General features: G+C 37.2%; 1 protein-coding gene across 1 annotated transcript; it reads left to right on the top strand.

The window, feature by feature from the left end:
• Window positions 1–7,899: 7,899 nt before the first annotated feature.
• On the top strand, window positions 7,900–16,702 carry LOC116196169 (AT-rich interactive domain-containing protein 4). Its single transcript, XM_031525758.1, has 15 exons — window positions 7,900–9,082; window positions 9,196–9,387; window positions 9,918–9,971; window positions 10,197–10,285; window positions 11,247–11,505; window positions 11,630–11,686; window positions 12,173–12,204; window positions 12,549–12,684; window positions 12,787–12,960; window positions 13,405–13,950; window positions 14,728–14,865; window positions 14,948–15,046; window positions 15,599–15,699; window positions 15,782–15,872; window positions 16,282–16,702. Exons 1-15 carry the CDS (start codon window positions 8,930–8,932, stop codon window positions 16,375–16,377), a joined length of 2,217 nt encoding a protein of 738 aa, XP_031381618.1. The 5' UTR covers window positions 7,900–8,929; the 3' UTR covers window positions 16,378–16,702.
• The last annotated feature ends 292 nt before the right edge of the window (window positions 16,703–16,994 follow it).

Genomic DNA, 16,994 nt, shown 5'->3' with positions numbered 1-16,994 from the left:
AATTTGGCTCTCTACGGCCATGATGGCTTGCAGATTGACAGTGTTGGCCCCACTAAGCGGTAATTCTGAAGGCTTCAAAACACTGCACTTTACAGTGGTCCCAAACGGACAAAAAACCTTTTGGCTCGCGTGGCCGACAAAGTTGGTAGGCTGGCCCCACTAAGCACTAATTTCGAAGGCGTCCAACCACTGCCCTTTACAACGGCCCAAAATGGACAAAAAAACCTTTTGGTTCGTGTGGCCGACAAAAGCAGCTCACTGACCCCACAATGTGGCAAAACGTTACTGTAGCAACAGTAGCCCACATATGATTGTACAGTAAAAGGTGCACAGTAAAAGGCGCCTCCTAGCGTCCATAAAAGGGCTCTTCCTTCTCCAGTCAGGAGGGCGCTTACAGGGTGCAATACCTCTCTCTCTAAGAGGGTTCTCCCTAGAAAAATTTCTCTTATTCTCTTTTTTCTTCTCAAATAATGTAATCATCCGACATGTAAAACCCGGATCTTTCTTCCACCTTTCTTACAGTGTTAGTTCCAATGTAAGCATGGGTTGAGATCTCCGTTTCTCTTCCCCTTTTTCTTTTATTTTCAATGTTTTATTTTGTTTTAAAGATCTGCATGTACTCCTTGGCCACCATAGGCTAAACTTCTGAATAAATCTTCCATATTGATCATCTATTTATGTTGATATTCTCTCATATCAGATCCTTGTTCTTGAATACTCTATGATCCCCTAGTCGATCCTAGTCGGTAATGGTATCAGAGCCATGGGGGGAGAGGATGTATGTACTGTTCTTATCCTTAATTCCGATGTCCATGATAAGTCAGGTTCTTAAATCCGCCTTCATGCTTAGTTTATGATCCCTGTGCAGTTCCTTAGTATCTAGTTCGATACTTTCTCCACCTAGGTCTGGTAGTCCTCATAGGTGTGTCGGAGCTCTAATGTCCATCTTGCCGTTCTAATGGTCCCTACACATTCTAATCCTTAAGTGCCTGTTCCTAGCCTACTGAACCCTTGTTTGCTTAAGTCCCGCTGATTAGGGCTGCGTTTTTTGGTATAACCGGGGGAGTGATGGAGTAAGGATACGGTCTAAGTAGATGGTGGTTATCTGTAAGAGTAGAGTTATCTCCATGCACTATTGTTGTTAAATCCAGGTACAACAGTTGGGGTGAGAACTAAATCTGATGAGTAACACAGTGGTGAGGCTGCTTCACGTCCAGGTATGTCTAGAACTCGGTCTTGAGTGAAGCTGGGATATGAGAGTAAGTCCAGGATAGCATTGTCAAACCACTTAGTGTCTGGTCTAAGATCGATAGAAGTTTCTATTAGGTCGTAAGTAGAGTATTGAACGATGAAGAACTGATATGTTGAATATCTTGATAAATATTTGTGATGCTGGAAGATTTATTTTTCAAAATATGGGTTTGTTTAAAACAAATTCCCCGAGTATATGTTCTTCTTTTAATCAAAAAATTTCTGAAAAAAATATCTGCTTTAAATTCTGCCCAAAAGTTATCTGTTTCAGAACGACCCATTCTGAACACGATAGTTAAATAATTTAAATTAGATGCAAAAAGCCTTAGGGAGGATTTCCTAAGCAATGAAAATGAAGCCAAAAGGAGATGGCTCTACGAGTCTTTCTCCGAAAAATATGTCAAATATGATATTCAAGATAATTGGAGTATCTTCATGCTGCAAAACCAAACAAACATCTTGTTTTGGGATTGGTTTGAAAATTTCTTTGTACCTAAAAGAATGTTTTGTGTAACTCAGAAAACCATAAAGTGGAATCTCGCGAATGCGGATTCGGTTGAGTCAACACATCCACCCTTAGGTACCCTCAAAATTATCCATCAAAAGGAGGAAATCAAAGCTTCTCCTTTTAAAAAGAAAGTGGAAGATTCACTCACTGCCAAAGACATCAAAAACATCTTTGAGCAAAATAATTTCACAAACCAGTGTCCCTCCACCATAGGATCCCAGTTGACCAGGATCGAACAGGAAGTCTCCAAGCTTGTAGCTACCCAGGTAGGAACTCCTCGACCAAGCCAGCCGAGATCGTCTAATCCTGATCCTCTCAAAAAACCTCCTTTTAAACCCCATGAGATCTCCGTCTCTAGGAAAAAAGAGTTTAATCAGGAGATAGAGGGAAAAATAAAAAGCATTGGAATCCAGAATGAATTCACTTTGAAAGCCTGTCTAAGATGGTCATCCCAGAAACACCTCTATCAAGAATAAAGCCAGGAACACCGTTAAAGCCAGCCAAACAAAAAACAGTGGAATCATCTGACTCAAATATCAATGCCATTAAAAAATCAGGAGAAATAAACAAATTAGTGTGGGAGCAACTGCAAAAACCCTTCTACACTACCATCTTTGCACCAGACCTAGTGCTAGAAGAAAATCCTTGCATTGTCCAAAATAGGTATAGTGCAAATGCGATCTATGAATGGAACATAGATCGCCAGACTAAATACAACATACTGAGCGTCTTGCAACAAATGACGATGATGTCAAATGCTTACAAGATCCAAACCAAATTGTCTGATCTAGCTATAGCACACATGCTCATAGTAGGATTCACTGGTCAATTAAAAGGATGGTGGGATAACTACCTATCACCCTTCCTCCAAAATTAAGGAATCTGATCAACATGGTATCAGAGATTTCGGTTAGTGAGCATCATGGTATCAGAGCCAATGGGGGAGATGATGCTTGTACTGTTCTTATACTTCTTATTTCTGATGCCTACGATAGGTCTCGTTCTTAGATCTGCTTGCATGCTTAGTATCTGATCCCTTTGTAGTTCTTTAGTGTCTAGTTCGATACTTTCCTCACCTCTATCTGGTAGTTCATCATAGGTGTGTCGGAGCTCTAATGTCCATCTTGCCGCTCTAATGGTCCCTACACATTCTAATCCTTAAGTGCCTGTTCCTAGCCTACTGAACCCTTGTTTGCTTAAGTCCCGCTGATTAGGGCCGCTTATTTTAAATATATATATATAATGACAAATAAATTGTTAAGCAAGACTAAGATCAACTAATTAATGAGATTTAATGGTTATGTATATATTTTAGGTGTGAACCTTGATATTTGGAAACCCAATAGGCCTCGGCTAATCTAATTGAGTATGGATGGCCCAATAAGTGATAAAACTCTCCCATAATAGATTTTTTCTATTCATAAGACTCAAACTCGAGACTTTACTTAAGGGAAATAAGTGTCGAATCACTTGAGACTTTACTTAAAGGGAATAAGTATCGAATCACTTGAGCCAACCCACATTGGTTAATGCATATGTACTTAGAAAATATAATTTATGTTTTTTAAAATCTTTTACCGATAACATTTTAAATTGTCTATATTTTCAATTTCCCAGTGTATGCATGGGAATTTATCAAGTATTATGTAATTTAAATTCCTCCTACAAGAGCTCACGAGAGCTCTCCAATTGATTAATGATGAGTTTCCATTTGTAACCCTCAACTTTTTGATGACTGACCTTTCGCATCCCATGCACATTAATATACACATATTTTTCACATTTTCATAATTAATTTTTTCGAATATCCATAATGTATTTATATATTTGATATTTTTCAAGGAGATTATTTATTTCAAAGTTTTTGTTAATATAGAGTTCGTAAATGGTCACGCAATGCATGGTTAGATGACTAGTTATAATTAAGTGGGGACCTAGTTATTTTCTTGCAGAATCGCTCAACTATGGACCTTTTTAATCATATTTGTAGCAGCCTTTCAGCTTTTATGTAATTTACAAATCAATCTTATTATGTTTTGGGATGTAGAAGTAAAGTGAAAGAGAGAGAGATAGAGAAAGGGCGATTGGGTTAAGGAAGGTGGTGGTGGTGGTTTACTGTGTAGGCCGCCAACGCCGTAATCAAGGTCCTCAGAGCTTTAGAGGTCACTGCCGACCTCGTATGGACGGTAGCAGTGATGTCACTAATAACCTCGGTAGGGATGGTAGGGGCCAATGATGGAGTCCCCACCGTTCTGATTTCGAAGAGAGAGGGACAATAGAGAGCAGTAGTAGCCCTTAACCCGACCACCACCACCCAGGTGAGCAACCCAGACTCTGATGTTGCTGGCAAACTTGATTAAGCAATGGTGGTCAGAATCGAGGCCATCACTGTTTGTTCCTTTCTCAGCAAATCTCGATCCATCCTTTATCTTTTATAAAATTTTGAAAAAAATAAAATAAATTTAATTGGGCAAAAGTTTGAAAGAAAATTTTTTTTCTTGCCATTATATAACTAGGATCAAACAATATAATTTTTTTAACACTTACCTTAACAAACAAGATTGACTTGAGTTAGTAAGCATTTATAACATATTATATCGGCCCGTTTGATTTTGCAATCAAGTTTTTAAAATTTTAATTCTAATTTTAACTCTACTCACTACGCAATAAAAATTAACAACACAATTATTACTTTTCATTTTTTCTTCAATTTTTAAAATCATTCAATTCAATTTTTAATATTAAATTTTCTCAACTATCCATTACTTTTTCACACTTTTTCTCATAATTCAACAACACAATCATTACAACCCAATTAAAATCAAAATTCAATTCTACTTAACTCCAAAACCAAACACACCATAACTTCAACTCTTAATTTTCAGCATTTATAGTTAAACTAACAATTTGACCCACGAGTTGCGCAGGCGACCTTATGCGTTTGTTTCAGTCAATATTTGATAAGTTAGTTTTAAAGAGTGTATATAATTCTTTATAGGTACCGTATGATTAAAATATTGTAGTTAAATAAATGAGTCATAATTGTTGTGTTATGAGAAAGTATAAGTTAAATAGTTCCGATTATTAAATGGTCCATATATCTATGAAGGAAAATTTTTTGATACAATTGATTTCCAAATTCAATTTAAAAATATTTTCTATCAAATTGCAACGTAAGCAGAAGGAGAAGTTTGAGGCTGAGAAATATGTTCGATGAATAAGTGCATATAATTTTATATATAAGTAAATGAGTTGAGTTTTTACATTATCATTCAATTATTATTGGATTAATTACCTAAAAACACAATTTTTTTTACATTTTATCAATTCTGATACGAACTTTTTTTCTTGATATAAAAATACACAAATTTTCAATTTGACATCAATGTTAGCACGACTTCCATTTTTTCGATCGGTGGACCTCAATGACAACCATTGCCGCCCAATCGGGGTTGCCCATAACGGCAAAAGTCTCTAGTGACTCCAATTAGGGGGATAGTGACCGTCGATGAGACTTCCACCAGCTACCCCATTCATTCTTTTCTCAATTTTACTTTTTATTTTTTCAAATTCTGGCAACGAAGGCCTCATCATGGCCCGCCGCCACCTTTCTATGGTCGTCGGCTACCTCGGCTACCTTGATCGAAGGGCGTGGTCATAGATTCTCATTTAAACTAACGAAAAAGTTGAGGCATACTAAAAATGATATCATATTGATAGTTCGTGTAATTTTAATTTAAGAAAAAAGTTCGTACTAAAATTGATAAAATGTAAAAAGTTTGTGTTTTTTTACGCATTTAACCCTTTATTATTTTAGTAAAAAGATAATAATTAATTAATTAGTTTTAATCTAGGCTGTTGCTGCCTCCTCTAGATTAAAAATTTTTGAAGGAAATTCTTTTAGATACAAATTATTTATAAATTTTCGATGCTTGGAAAAATAAAAGACCTTGTTCATTTATAATATATATTTTCTACCAAATTGCAATGTACACACAAGTTGGAGGCAATGCGGAGAAATGTGTTTCATGAATAATTAGATACAAATTAATATATAAATAAATAACTACAAAGTTTAACGTTATTATTGATTTATTAATTTTGTAAAAAAATAAATAAATAATTAATAATTGGTTATGACCTCAGGTTAGGCAACTTCCTTCAGATTTGTTAATTAGGTTCAAACTTTCCCATGCGAACAGCTGTTTCTCCCCTTATCAAGAAAAAAGACACATGTTTTTCCTGTCCTAAGTTATTGCTATATTTCTCACTCTCTCTGTTTATTTTATACATTCTCTAACGATACATACCTCCCTTTTTTCTCGATATGTTCCTTGCATATCTTTCTCCAACTCTTTCTTCCAATTGTTGCGGGGAAGTAAATTCTAAGTGGTGCCTAGGAACTATGATGGAAGATTCCTTTACTTCGGTGATGGATGTTGTTGGAAGGAATAATACCTTAGAGCTACAATTGATTGGTTGATAATTTTCATTTGCAGGAACAACCTTAGAACTCCAATTCAAGAGCATGCAGATGTTGAAAGGGTAAAAAAGTGCAAGAGAAGAAGCTGCTGCATTTGATTACGAGTTTTCCCATTTATAGGACAGTGATAGCTCATGCTATCGTGGATAAGGATAATTGGATCTAATTTTTGACGAGATTATTTGAAGACATAGGAGGTCCAGATTCCCATGGTTGGGAATTCAAAATTTACATACACAAGGCAGTATGTTTCGAATTTGCAACTTGATTGTCAAACCTTGAGTTTAATGTCTTTCTTCGACAAACATAATTTCTCTTAATATTGTTGGGGTTGTGCCAGCAATTCAAGAGTTATGTCCATCTCCATTTGCAGGTTTTGTGTCAAACATCTAGAAGCTAATGCCTAGAAATAATGAAGGAACACATATTTGAAGGGGAAGTTATGGGCTTGTGCCACATCAAAAACTATGTCTGAGTTTAAAATTTACTTGAGGAGTTGATATTGGTGGAACCTGGTCCTATCTAAAAAGTTTCCTGCAGGAACTTGGCCAGCAGTTTAGTACTGCCATTGTGAAATTTTGCGGGAAACCTCTCATCACAATCTTATAAGAGATCAGGGCCTAATCATGGATGAGAGCAAGTGTTGTCAAAAATATATGCGATCGAAAATATGAAATAAAAAGTATGGCTAGGAAATCTTTCATGTTGCAAAAATATGAATAGATATCAGGACGAAATTCATTAATTGAGATCTAACAGTTGAAAATATAGACAATTAGCATCATTTCTTTTTCCAAAACCATCGTGGAACCAGCCCTTTTTAGTATTGGACCATAATATATATTTTTATAATTTGTTTAATTATTGCTTAAGAATATTATCCGACTTATTGAACCGTTATTTTATGCATAAATGAAAGAACCCACGCATCCATCAGTTCAAGTCCAGCTTGGTTATGAAAACCAAGGTCCAGGCTAAAACAATAGACTCCATTTAAATTCAAAGTTAAAATTTCAAAATTTTAACTTTAACTTTAACTCAATATACTACACAACAAAAACACATATTTCCCAAGTCAAACTTATAATCCCATCTCATTTGTCATTTTTCACAATCAAAATCACAGTTACTTTAACTCTAAAACCAAACACACTCTAGATGATTGAGAGAGTTTAGGTTATGTTTGATTTTAGAATTTTTTTTTAAACTTTACTTCACTTAAGTCCACTTATTTTCAATTTAATAACACAATTATTATTTTTTCCCTTTTCATTAATTTTTTTAATCATTTAATTCAATTTTTAATACTAAATTCTCTCAACTATTCATTACTGTTTTTACAATTTAACTACATAATCATTATTTTCTCTCCACTATTCATTAATTTTTTCAATTTTTTTCATAATTTAAAATAAAATTATTATAATTTTAAATAAATATAATTATTTATAGTTAAAATAGAGTTAGTTAAACTTTACTTTATTTTCTATTTCAGGTGGGGTGCGCAAAAAAAAAAAAAAACAGTTGACCCAAGTGGAAAGTCAAATCCTTTTAGAGGGGCCCATGGAAGTGCTGCTGGGACGGACATCTCTGTTCTTGAGCTCCCAAACTCTTTACCCCACTTTTAGCTTTGACCCCGCGGAGCAAAATCTTAAATCTCATCATATACGACAACCATGGATTCGAAAAGGGAATCGACAACAAAGCTCAAATTCACCGGCCACTAGCGCCATCTCAAGAATCCGATCGTAAATATATACATCTCGGAAAATCCCAAAATCCAGGGGAAAAAAAAAGAAAAAAAAAAAAGAGAATGGCTGCAAAGAAGTAGCTAATTAGAAGCAAGCATGATGATTTATTCTATCTAGAGAAAGAGTCAACCATACTTGTAAGAATTACCATTCGGTTCATTGACTGATTCTATGGATCATAATAATAATGAAGAACAAATGTTGGGTTGTGTCGGGATCGATCAGCTGTTTCTGTCCAGTCTTTGCCCTTCTCTGTAATTTTGAGCTGAGGGAGACCGACCGGGTCGGAACCTGTTCAAATTTTTAGTGGCTATGATCTGATGATGTTTGATTTTTTCCGTGGGGGCACGAGAGAGAGAGAGAGAGTGTGCGGAAGCGTGTCGTAGTGCAGTGAGCTGTGATGATTCTATTTCTCTGTGGTGTGCGTGTTGTAATTAATAAAGAAGATTAGGCAATCTAGGGTTTTGCTTTTGCTATGCTTGTGCTCTGGTTTTCGGGAGATTTTCAGAACCCTGTCCACTTTTTCCGCTTTCTCCCCCACGAGCTTTAGCTTCCGTCTTCGCTTTACCCATCTCTGATAGTTTCTTTCTTTCCGTATTAGCCCTAATTGTGCTTCGTTTTCACTCTGTTTTCGGATTTTCGAGGCTGTTTGGGGATTTTGGGTTGCTTTGTCCATTTAGCTCTTCTGTTGTGTGGTCGCTTCATTTTTTTGGATTGTCTGATGTAATTCAGGATCTGGGCATGTCTAAATTTGGAAACTTGACTAAGGATTTTCGAGTCTGTCTAGGTCTTGCAGAGGTTATGTTGCTAAATGGGGCCTCTATCTCAGTGGCACGCTTGAATCTGTTGGTTGGTTTTCAGACATTGTTTCTGCTCTTTCAGTTGTGAGGTTTTGCCCCAACAATATAGTAAGAATTTGTCTGGTGGCATGGTCCAATGATGTTTTGCGCACAAGGTTCTTATAGGAACCACTGCTCTCTGTTAGCCGTTATCTGCGGAAAAATTTCTGATGAAAAGCAGAAGCAAACAGTTTCTGAGGCCCAACCGAGTTATCCATTTCCAGAGCTCGTTTCTTCGGGGCGTCTCGAGGTATCCCAGTGAACCAGTTTCCTTTGATTTATCGAAAAAGATTGCTGGCTTTCTGATTCTTCCTATACCAAAATTAATCCTACTCAATGTAATCACTGTTTTTGCTAATGCAGGTCACTCTTCTGAAGAGCCCTGATGTTAATGAGTTTAGGCGAGTTCTTGAAGCATCGGAGTTCAACTTTGTATACCTTCAAGGTTTGCAACTTGAAGGCAGTGAAGAAGTGGGCCCTCTTGTTTGGGGAAATGTTGACTTATCTGCTCCTGAAGCGCTGTGTTCTGTGTTTGGATCCGCCTTGCCCACCACAGTGAGTTATATAGCATATTCACTTGTTAATGCTCAGTTTATCTAACGTTATTCTTTTTTATTTTAAAAAAGAGCCATTATTACTGCGAAGCTGCTCTGTGCTTGGTTATTTATTGTTTAATGTGCTGTTGATTAACTATATCCTGGGGAGATATCTGCAATCTATCATACTGGGATGTCCTTGTGGAAACTTGTTGCTTTGGCACTTGATATGTGGCTAACATCTTAATTATGAAGTTCGTTACTCGGGAAAATTTATCATACTAGGTTGACAAAATCCTTCCATTCACATTACTGTGGGAAGCTCACTATCTGACCCACATTTAGGGAATATACGGAAAAATGTGGATTTGTATCCGGGGCACGTGATCTGATCGGTGTTTGCATTTGTCCTGTAGATCTATGTATGGGTTAAAAGAAGCCAGTATATATATTTGCTCTGTTGTTGAGATGTGATAATCTTTCTTCAAGAATTTTCAATCAAGTGCCTCATCCTTGAGTTTTGATTTGTCGTTTCTCTCCTTTTTCCAGGTTTACCTGGAGATACCGAATGCAGAAAAAGCAGCAGAGGCCCTCCATTCTAAGGTGATAGTTTTCTTTCTAATAGGTGAAATAAAATTCAATACTATTTCCGTAGTCAATATAATCTGTGACTTGGCGTATTAACCTTGCTAAACTTATTCTCTGAGAGAGATAGAATTATACTAATTTGTGGAAAGGAGGTTCAGGATTATAACTAAAATACTTTGGTGCAGTAAATGATATTTCTGTTTCGGAATTAATAGAGATTCTAATGCTTTACCTGCACAGGGAGTACCCTTTGTCATATACTGGAAAGATGCGCTTTCTCGTTATGAAACGGCTCATTTTCGGCAAGCGTTATTTTCAGTCGTGCAGAGGTATATTTGTTTACCTTGGCATAATATCAATTTCTATCTAAAATTTTCATCTCATAGTGTGTACAGTCTTTAATTCCTCTCTTTTTGCTTACCTGATTATGGCATAGTTTTCTGGCCTAGTCATCTTTGGAACACGGCCTCTCATTTATCAGCTTAAGCTAGCGGATGATTCCAGAACATGCAGTAAATTTGAGTCCATAAGTCCTTCATTTCCTCCAATTCTTCCCATTTTTACGTCATCGATACCCTAAGTTAGCGATTAAGCCCATTCCTAACGACAGGGGTGGAGCTTTGCCCTTCTGAACCTTGGGAAATTAGAGAGTCAAACAGTTGTGGGGCTAATTTTCACCTTTTCCCTAATTAATATATAGCTAAATCTCATAGGTCTGGGTTTAACTAGAAAGGCTTAAAATGTTTCCCCAATGGGAAAGATGACATTTTTAATGTAATTTGTGATTTCAAATTTAGAATAAGTGGAAAAAGAATCTGTTTCTATATTTTTAAATCAAGATCGCTGGAGAGCTTGTGAAAGAAAATGGATTGTCATTGCATTGACCTTAAAAGGGGCACAAGCTTGGGAAAAAGAGACTGAAACAGAGAAGAAACATTCTCCGAGGGATGAAATTTTGAAAGCATTTGGGAAAAAAATATTTGCTCCATCCCTACCTAACAAGGACCTTTAATTAGTTGGATATAATACTGTACGTTCTGGCAAAGAAGGAAAAGAGAAAAAGGAAAAAGAAAAGATATGTAATACTATAACCTCATGTTCCAGCTTAAAGGTTCAGCTGCCTTAGTGATGTTTCTGAGACTGGGCTTTGGTATAAAGGAACAAAAAGTTAAGTAAAATGGAATTTCATATCCAAATGGGACTGCTTTATGTGTCGATTCTCTGCCATTTGTTCATGCAGATCATGGCCTAGTTATACGGGATGATTATTGATTCTTCAGATGTTCACAGTTCATGCAGCCACACATGGGACGCGTTCCAGCTCGCACAGGCTTCATACAGGCTCTATTGTTTGAAAAATAGCAATGGCTTTCCGCATTATATGGAAAGCACAGGACCTCAACTTCTAGGAGACCCACCCAAGATTGATATCGCTCAGCCTGGGGCTGATGCTCAAGGTGAAGAATCACCTGAGAATCTTTCCTCGGTAAAGATTTATGATGACGATGTCAACATTCGGTTTCTCGTTTGTGGATTCAGACGCATTTTGGTAGGTTCTTTGTTAATATCTTTTCTCGATATTCCATGGTCAATTGAAATGATATTGTGCAGTATTTCTTTTTCTCCATACTTTGTAATCAATTGTAATAATCTGTAGAATATGTTCCTTTCAGGATACTACTGCGCTTGGATCATTGGAAGATGGAATATATTCTCTTTTGAGCATAGAAGTATGTTGACTTGTGAAATTTCGCTAGAAATTTTCGAACTGTAGGTTTTCGTCTGCCTAGATTGTAAAAGCTTGAGTTATTGAAATGTGCATAAGACAAATGCAACAATTTTTAGTAGATGATATTATCCTTCCATGTATTTTCTAGGAGTAAATAATTTTGACGTTATTCTTTGATTTTGTCTCTCTCTGTATTTGCTAGGAGTAAATAATTTTGACGTTATTCTTTGATTTTCTCTCTCTCACTCACACATTACAAAAGCTCACAATTTAACAATTAGAGTCCCTTGTGTAGATGTCATTTGATTTTTGGTCATGGATGAAGCTTGTGAGTTTCAAAATGCAAGCAATTTAGTATGAATCATTAGTTCCGACAAACATAAATTTTATTAGGATTGTTATTTTCTCCTGATAAAATAATTTGAGTAATATCTATTTCCATGCATAGCTGTAATTAGTTTCTTTTCTTGTCCGGCTGGCTGTGCAGATACGCGGGAGTAAACTTCATAACCGAACAAGGTATAGGATTCCTTCAAAGCACATGAATTTTACAACTGCTCCAATTTAGCAATGTTTGGAATGGCTAATTCCTTTTTGACCTTTCTTGCCCTCTCTGATGGCACTTCCCTTTCATCCACTAGGGATATTTTCCAACTCCTCCAAATTATGGGGACGTTATCAATGTTACCCGTGAACCTTGGTTGTCTGACAATTTATCTGAGTCATTCAAGCCAAAATAAAATGGACCAAACATAAATAAATCTAAAAAATGCCTCTAATTTTGTATCTGGGTATTAAGTGCACCGGCATTAATGGTGGAAACTTAAATTCAGATTCTCATTGTTTCCACTGGTTCTTTGCAGTGCTCCTCCACCTCCTCTTCAAGCAGGGACATTTTCCCGGGGAGTAGTGACAATGCGGTGTGATTTCTCCACCTGCAGTTCCGCGCATATTTCTCTCTTGGTCTCTGGTAGTGCACAGACTTGCTTCAATGATCAGGCAAGTGTTTCGGGTACATTCTGGAATAATCTCAGTCTACAACATATGTACCTCTAATGGGCTCAATTTTTCATTGGTTTATCTAATTGTTAATGTCTTCAGCTGCTAGAAAATCATGTGAAGAATGAGCTTATTGAGAATTCTCAGCTGGTCCGTGTGTTGCCTAACTCTGAGGGGAGCAACATGAGCTTGTCAGAACCCCGTAAATCTGCTTCGACTGCATGTGGGGCCGGTGTCTTTGAAGTTTGCGTGAAAGTTCCTGCATGGGCTTCACAGGTTTTCTCTAGCCTTCGTTTTATCACTCCCCTATTTCCAGGATATCAGTGCTTTTAGCTTTATCAGATTGCAATAGGTGTTTTCCATCGCTGCGGCCTTAATTTCATTCTATTAATGTGGGCCTATGTACAATAAGCCTAAAATCGCTGGATTCTGAGATTATTATCGATACATCAGATGTGAAGTTCTTTAAGACAATTTGACCCCCTCCCTCCACAAGCTTGGCACGTGCCCAAAATTTGTATTAGCATGGAATATAAATAATTCAGAAGGAATTAGCACGATTTAGTCAGAACTGTTTTCAGGTACTTTTATTTGGGGACTGATTCTTCTAAATCTAAAGCTAAAGCTGGAAAACTGTTGTATAATGTTAATCAAGAACAATTTAACACCAGATTTTGCACGTGTTAAAATTCTGTCCACTTTGGCAAACATGTTTTGCAGGTGTTGAGACAGCTGGCCCCCGATATATCTTACCGAAGTTTGGTTGCACTGGGAATCGCAAGCATTCAGGGCGTGCCTGTTGCCTCATTCGAGAAAGAAGATGCAGAGCGGCTCCTCTTCTTTTCCTCTCAGCAGGGCAAAGAATTTGACCAAAATAATTTTTTCCTCTCGAGTCTGCCACGCTGGTTGAAACCTCCTTTACCTTCTAGAAAATTGTCAGAACCAGCTACTTCTTTGAACTTGAAACACGAGAATGGAGGTAATAATAGTAAGCGTAGAGTGATGAATGTTGCCCCAATGAGGCCGATCCCTCGTGCTCACCATAAGATGGTGCCCTTTTATGGGTTTATTCCTGAGGCTGAGAGGCATGAGGGTGCTCAAGCAACTCAGCCCATCGGCCCGATGAAGCACAACCTTGCGGGCCCTTCTGTGACCCATCGAAGATCGTCGGGAAATTCTTTGCAGGCCCAGCAGATTCTCTCTTTGAATCCTCTACCTCTGAAAAAACACGGATGTGGCAGATCCCCTATTCAATCCTGCTCAGAGGTGGGTTCTCCAAGACTGTCACGTAATGTATTAGTTTTGTTTTTGTTTTTCTTTTTTCGTACAATTAAAGAAAGTAATTCAAATAAAAATAAGATGGTGCCACCTTGTGCACCACAAAAAAAATTCACTAATAAAAAAGGTTCTATGATTGTCTTGTTCTTTTGATTTTTCATGCTTATCCAAGAAAAGAAAAGGAATATTTTCTTTCAAAACATCTCCTTTCCCTGAAGCTCAATAACCAATAATATTTAGGTTGTGTTTGGTTTTAAAGTTGAGTTGAGTTGAGTTTTGGTTTTATTTGGTTTGTAATGATTGTGTTGTTGAATTATGAGAAAAAGTGTGAAAAAGTAATGAATAGTTGAGAGAAAGTGATGATTGTGTCGTTTAATTGTGGAAAAAGTAATGACTAGTTGAGAGAATTTAGTATTAAAAATTGAATTGAATAGTTAAAAAAATGAAGAAAATGGGAAAAGTAATAATTGTGTTGTTAAATTGAAGATGAGTAAAAAGTGGAGTAGAGTAGATTAGAATTAAAAAATTTGTGTTTCCAAACGGCCCCTATTTGTTCAGTAATTTTTAATATGAATTCACTATGGTCGGAACTAACCAAGTTAGTGCTGCTTACCGTTTTTATTAACACCTTTTATATCGTAAGCAATGTCAGTTGAGTTGGAGTTTTTCTTCGACAATTAAGTTTCTTTTGGGGCTAAGTTCATGAAGATTGCTATATTTTTGTAGTAAATTTGGCTCTTATTACAAAATTGCACTTTCTTGCAGGAGGAGTTTCTGAGGGATGTAATGGAGTTCCTCATTCTTCGTGGGCATACACGACTCGTTCCTCAAAGTGGGCTTGAGGAATTTCCTGATGCTGTTCTTAATGCTAAGAGGCTTGACCTATTCAACTTGTATAAAGAGGTAAAGCTCGTGGAGTTAGATTGTTTATTTTTTTCTCTGGAGTTTCTCTCCCATAAGTTGTGTAGCAACAAAATGTTCACAGGTAGTATCGAGAGGTGGCTTTCATGTTGGGAATGGCATTAATTGGAAAGGACAAGTTTTCTCAAAGATGAGTAATTACACGCTCTCTAACAGGATGACGGTATGTCTTGTCCCTTTTTTACTTTCTCTTATTTGAGTAATCTGATTCTGTGATGAGCTATTCAAGTGAGAGAGCTCAGATTCATGCAGCTTGATTTGTCTACTGGTCAAGTCATCAATTACGAGAGTAACTTGTGCATCCTAGTGTTAGGATTCATTTAAAACCCATAATCCTAAATTTCTGCCCGTTTGATTCAAGAAACTATTATGTCTGTAGTATGGGTTATAATGCTTTTTAGTATAACTTCTCTAAGCAGTTGGGCGATGATCCCATGAACCCATGACTCGGCGAGATGTTCTTTTTCATAACCACTGTATCAGCTAGTGGCCAGTTTGCATTGAGATTTAATGTGAATATGTGCTACTTGTGTGTCTCACAAAAGGATACAAAAATCTTAGGTGTGGGGCTTGTCAGTAATCTTAGGGTCTGTCATTCCACAAACAGATTTTTTTTTTAATTTTTTATTTTCTCCTCATGTTAATGCCCTTGTTTCAGAATCATTAGGGTACACTTTCGAAGTTATACTAATTTTTTTCATCATAAATTAAACAGGGAGTTGGTAACACGTTGAAGAGACATTACGAAACTTACCTTTTAGAATACGAGCTGGCTCATGATGATGTTGATGGAGAATGCTGCCTGTTGTGTCACAGGTCACTCTCTCTCTCATCCCTCCCTGAAATTACAGTGCTTTAGTTATCTCTCTACTTACACAGTCTATTAAAATTGCAACAGTAGTGCACCTGGTGACTGGGTTAACTGTGGAATGTGTGGGGAATGGGCCCACTTTGGCTGTGACCGGAGACAGGGGCTCGGCGCCTTCAAGGTTTGGTTCCTTCAAACTTCACCTCTTCATTTTGTCTTTCCTTTAGCAACTGAAAAACGAGACACGGAATTCTGTTTAAGAGTTAGGAAATGCTATAAATTAAGAATTATATGAAACCGAGCAAAATCCTGACAGAGATATAGGCTGAGTATATGTGTTATGATAAATCCTGAGTAAATAATTCTGAGGAAATAATGTCGCTTGAGGAAGTCTCGATGAGATTGCAGTAGAAGAGAGGATACCGTGCTTAGCATGTGGCTAGTGGGTCTTGATTCTGCCTAATTTTTGACTCTTTCATACGATAATATGTGAGGAAGGATCATTGAAGATCCTCTCATTCAGAACTCCATTTAAAAGTCGCTAAAATATCCTTTTTTTCTGTTTTCCTGATACTCTTATTGAATGGCAGGATTATGCGAAGACAGATGGCCTGGAGTATATATGTCCGCACTGCAGCGTATCGAATTTCCGGAAGAAGTCTCAGAAGACGACGAATGGGTATTGACTAATCTATTGATAAAAGAAGCTGAAGAACTTGCATTAGAACTCGCTGCTCCGAACTGAACTAATGTTGTACATTATGCGCCCATTTGTTCCTCCCCTAGGTAAATCCAAAGATAAGATTATTAGGGTTGCAAAGTGTAAGGGGGGCCTATTTCCTTCTCTCGCCTGTCATTATAGCAGACTTCGTATCCTCTAACCGGCAAGTTTTACTTCTTTGTAAGGATAGTTAATTACAGGCAAATGGTTTGTGCGGGATAAGGTGATCACGAACTCTTACCAATGTACGTTTGAGGTAAATATATGATAGTTGATTCTATTGCGATTTATTGGGGTTTACGAGCAGTCCTGATATTGGTTGAGAAGGTTTGCAATGTCTTAGATTGGATTCTGATGAGGTGGCCCAGCCGCCTTGAGAGGCTGAATCTGGAACTACATGTAAGGAGTGTCGAGCCGTTACTAAGGCCAGTATTTCGTAATCAAAGAATGGGCAAGGGCTATCTACGATATATTTTGAAACAAGTGCATATGTTCTTAAATAGAATTTTGGGTTTTCGAGCCCTGGGCGCGCCTCTAGGGTTCAAAGGGAGAGTCCCAACCTCGGCATCAAGAGCCTAGCAC

Source organism: Punica granatum, chromosome 2, assembly GCF_007655135.1.
Source record: "Punica granatum isolate Tunisia-2019 chromosome 2, ASM765513v2, whole genome shotgun sequence".
Taxonomy (NCBI): domain Eukaryota; kingdom Viridiplantae; phylum Streptophyta; class Magnoliopsida; order Myrtales; family Lythraceae; genus Punica; species Punica granatum.
Note: the sequence above shows the minus strand (reverse complement) of the source record. Positions and strands in the feature narration are given on the sequence as shown.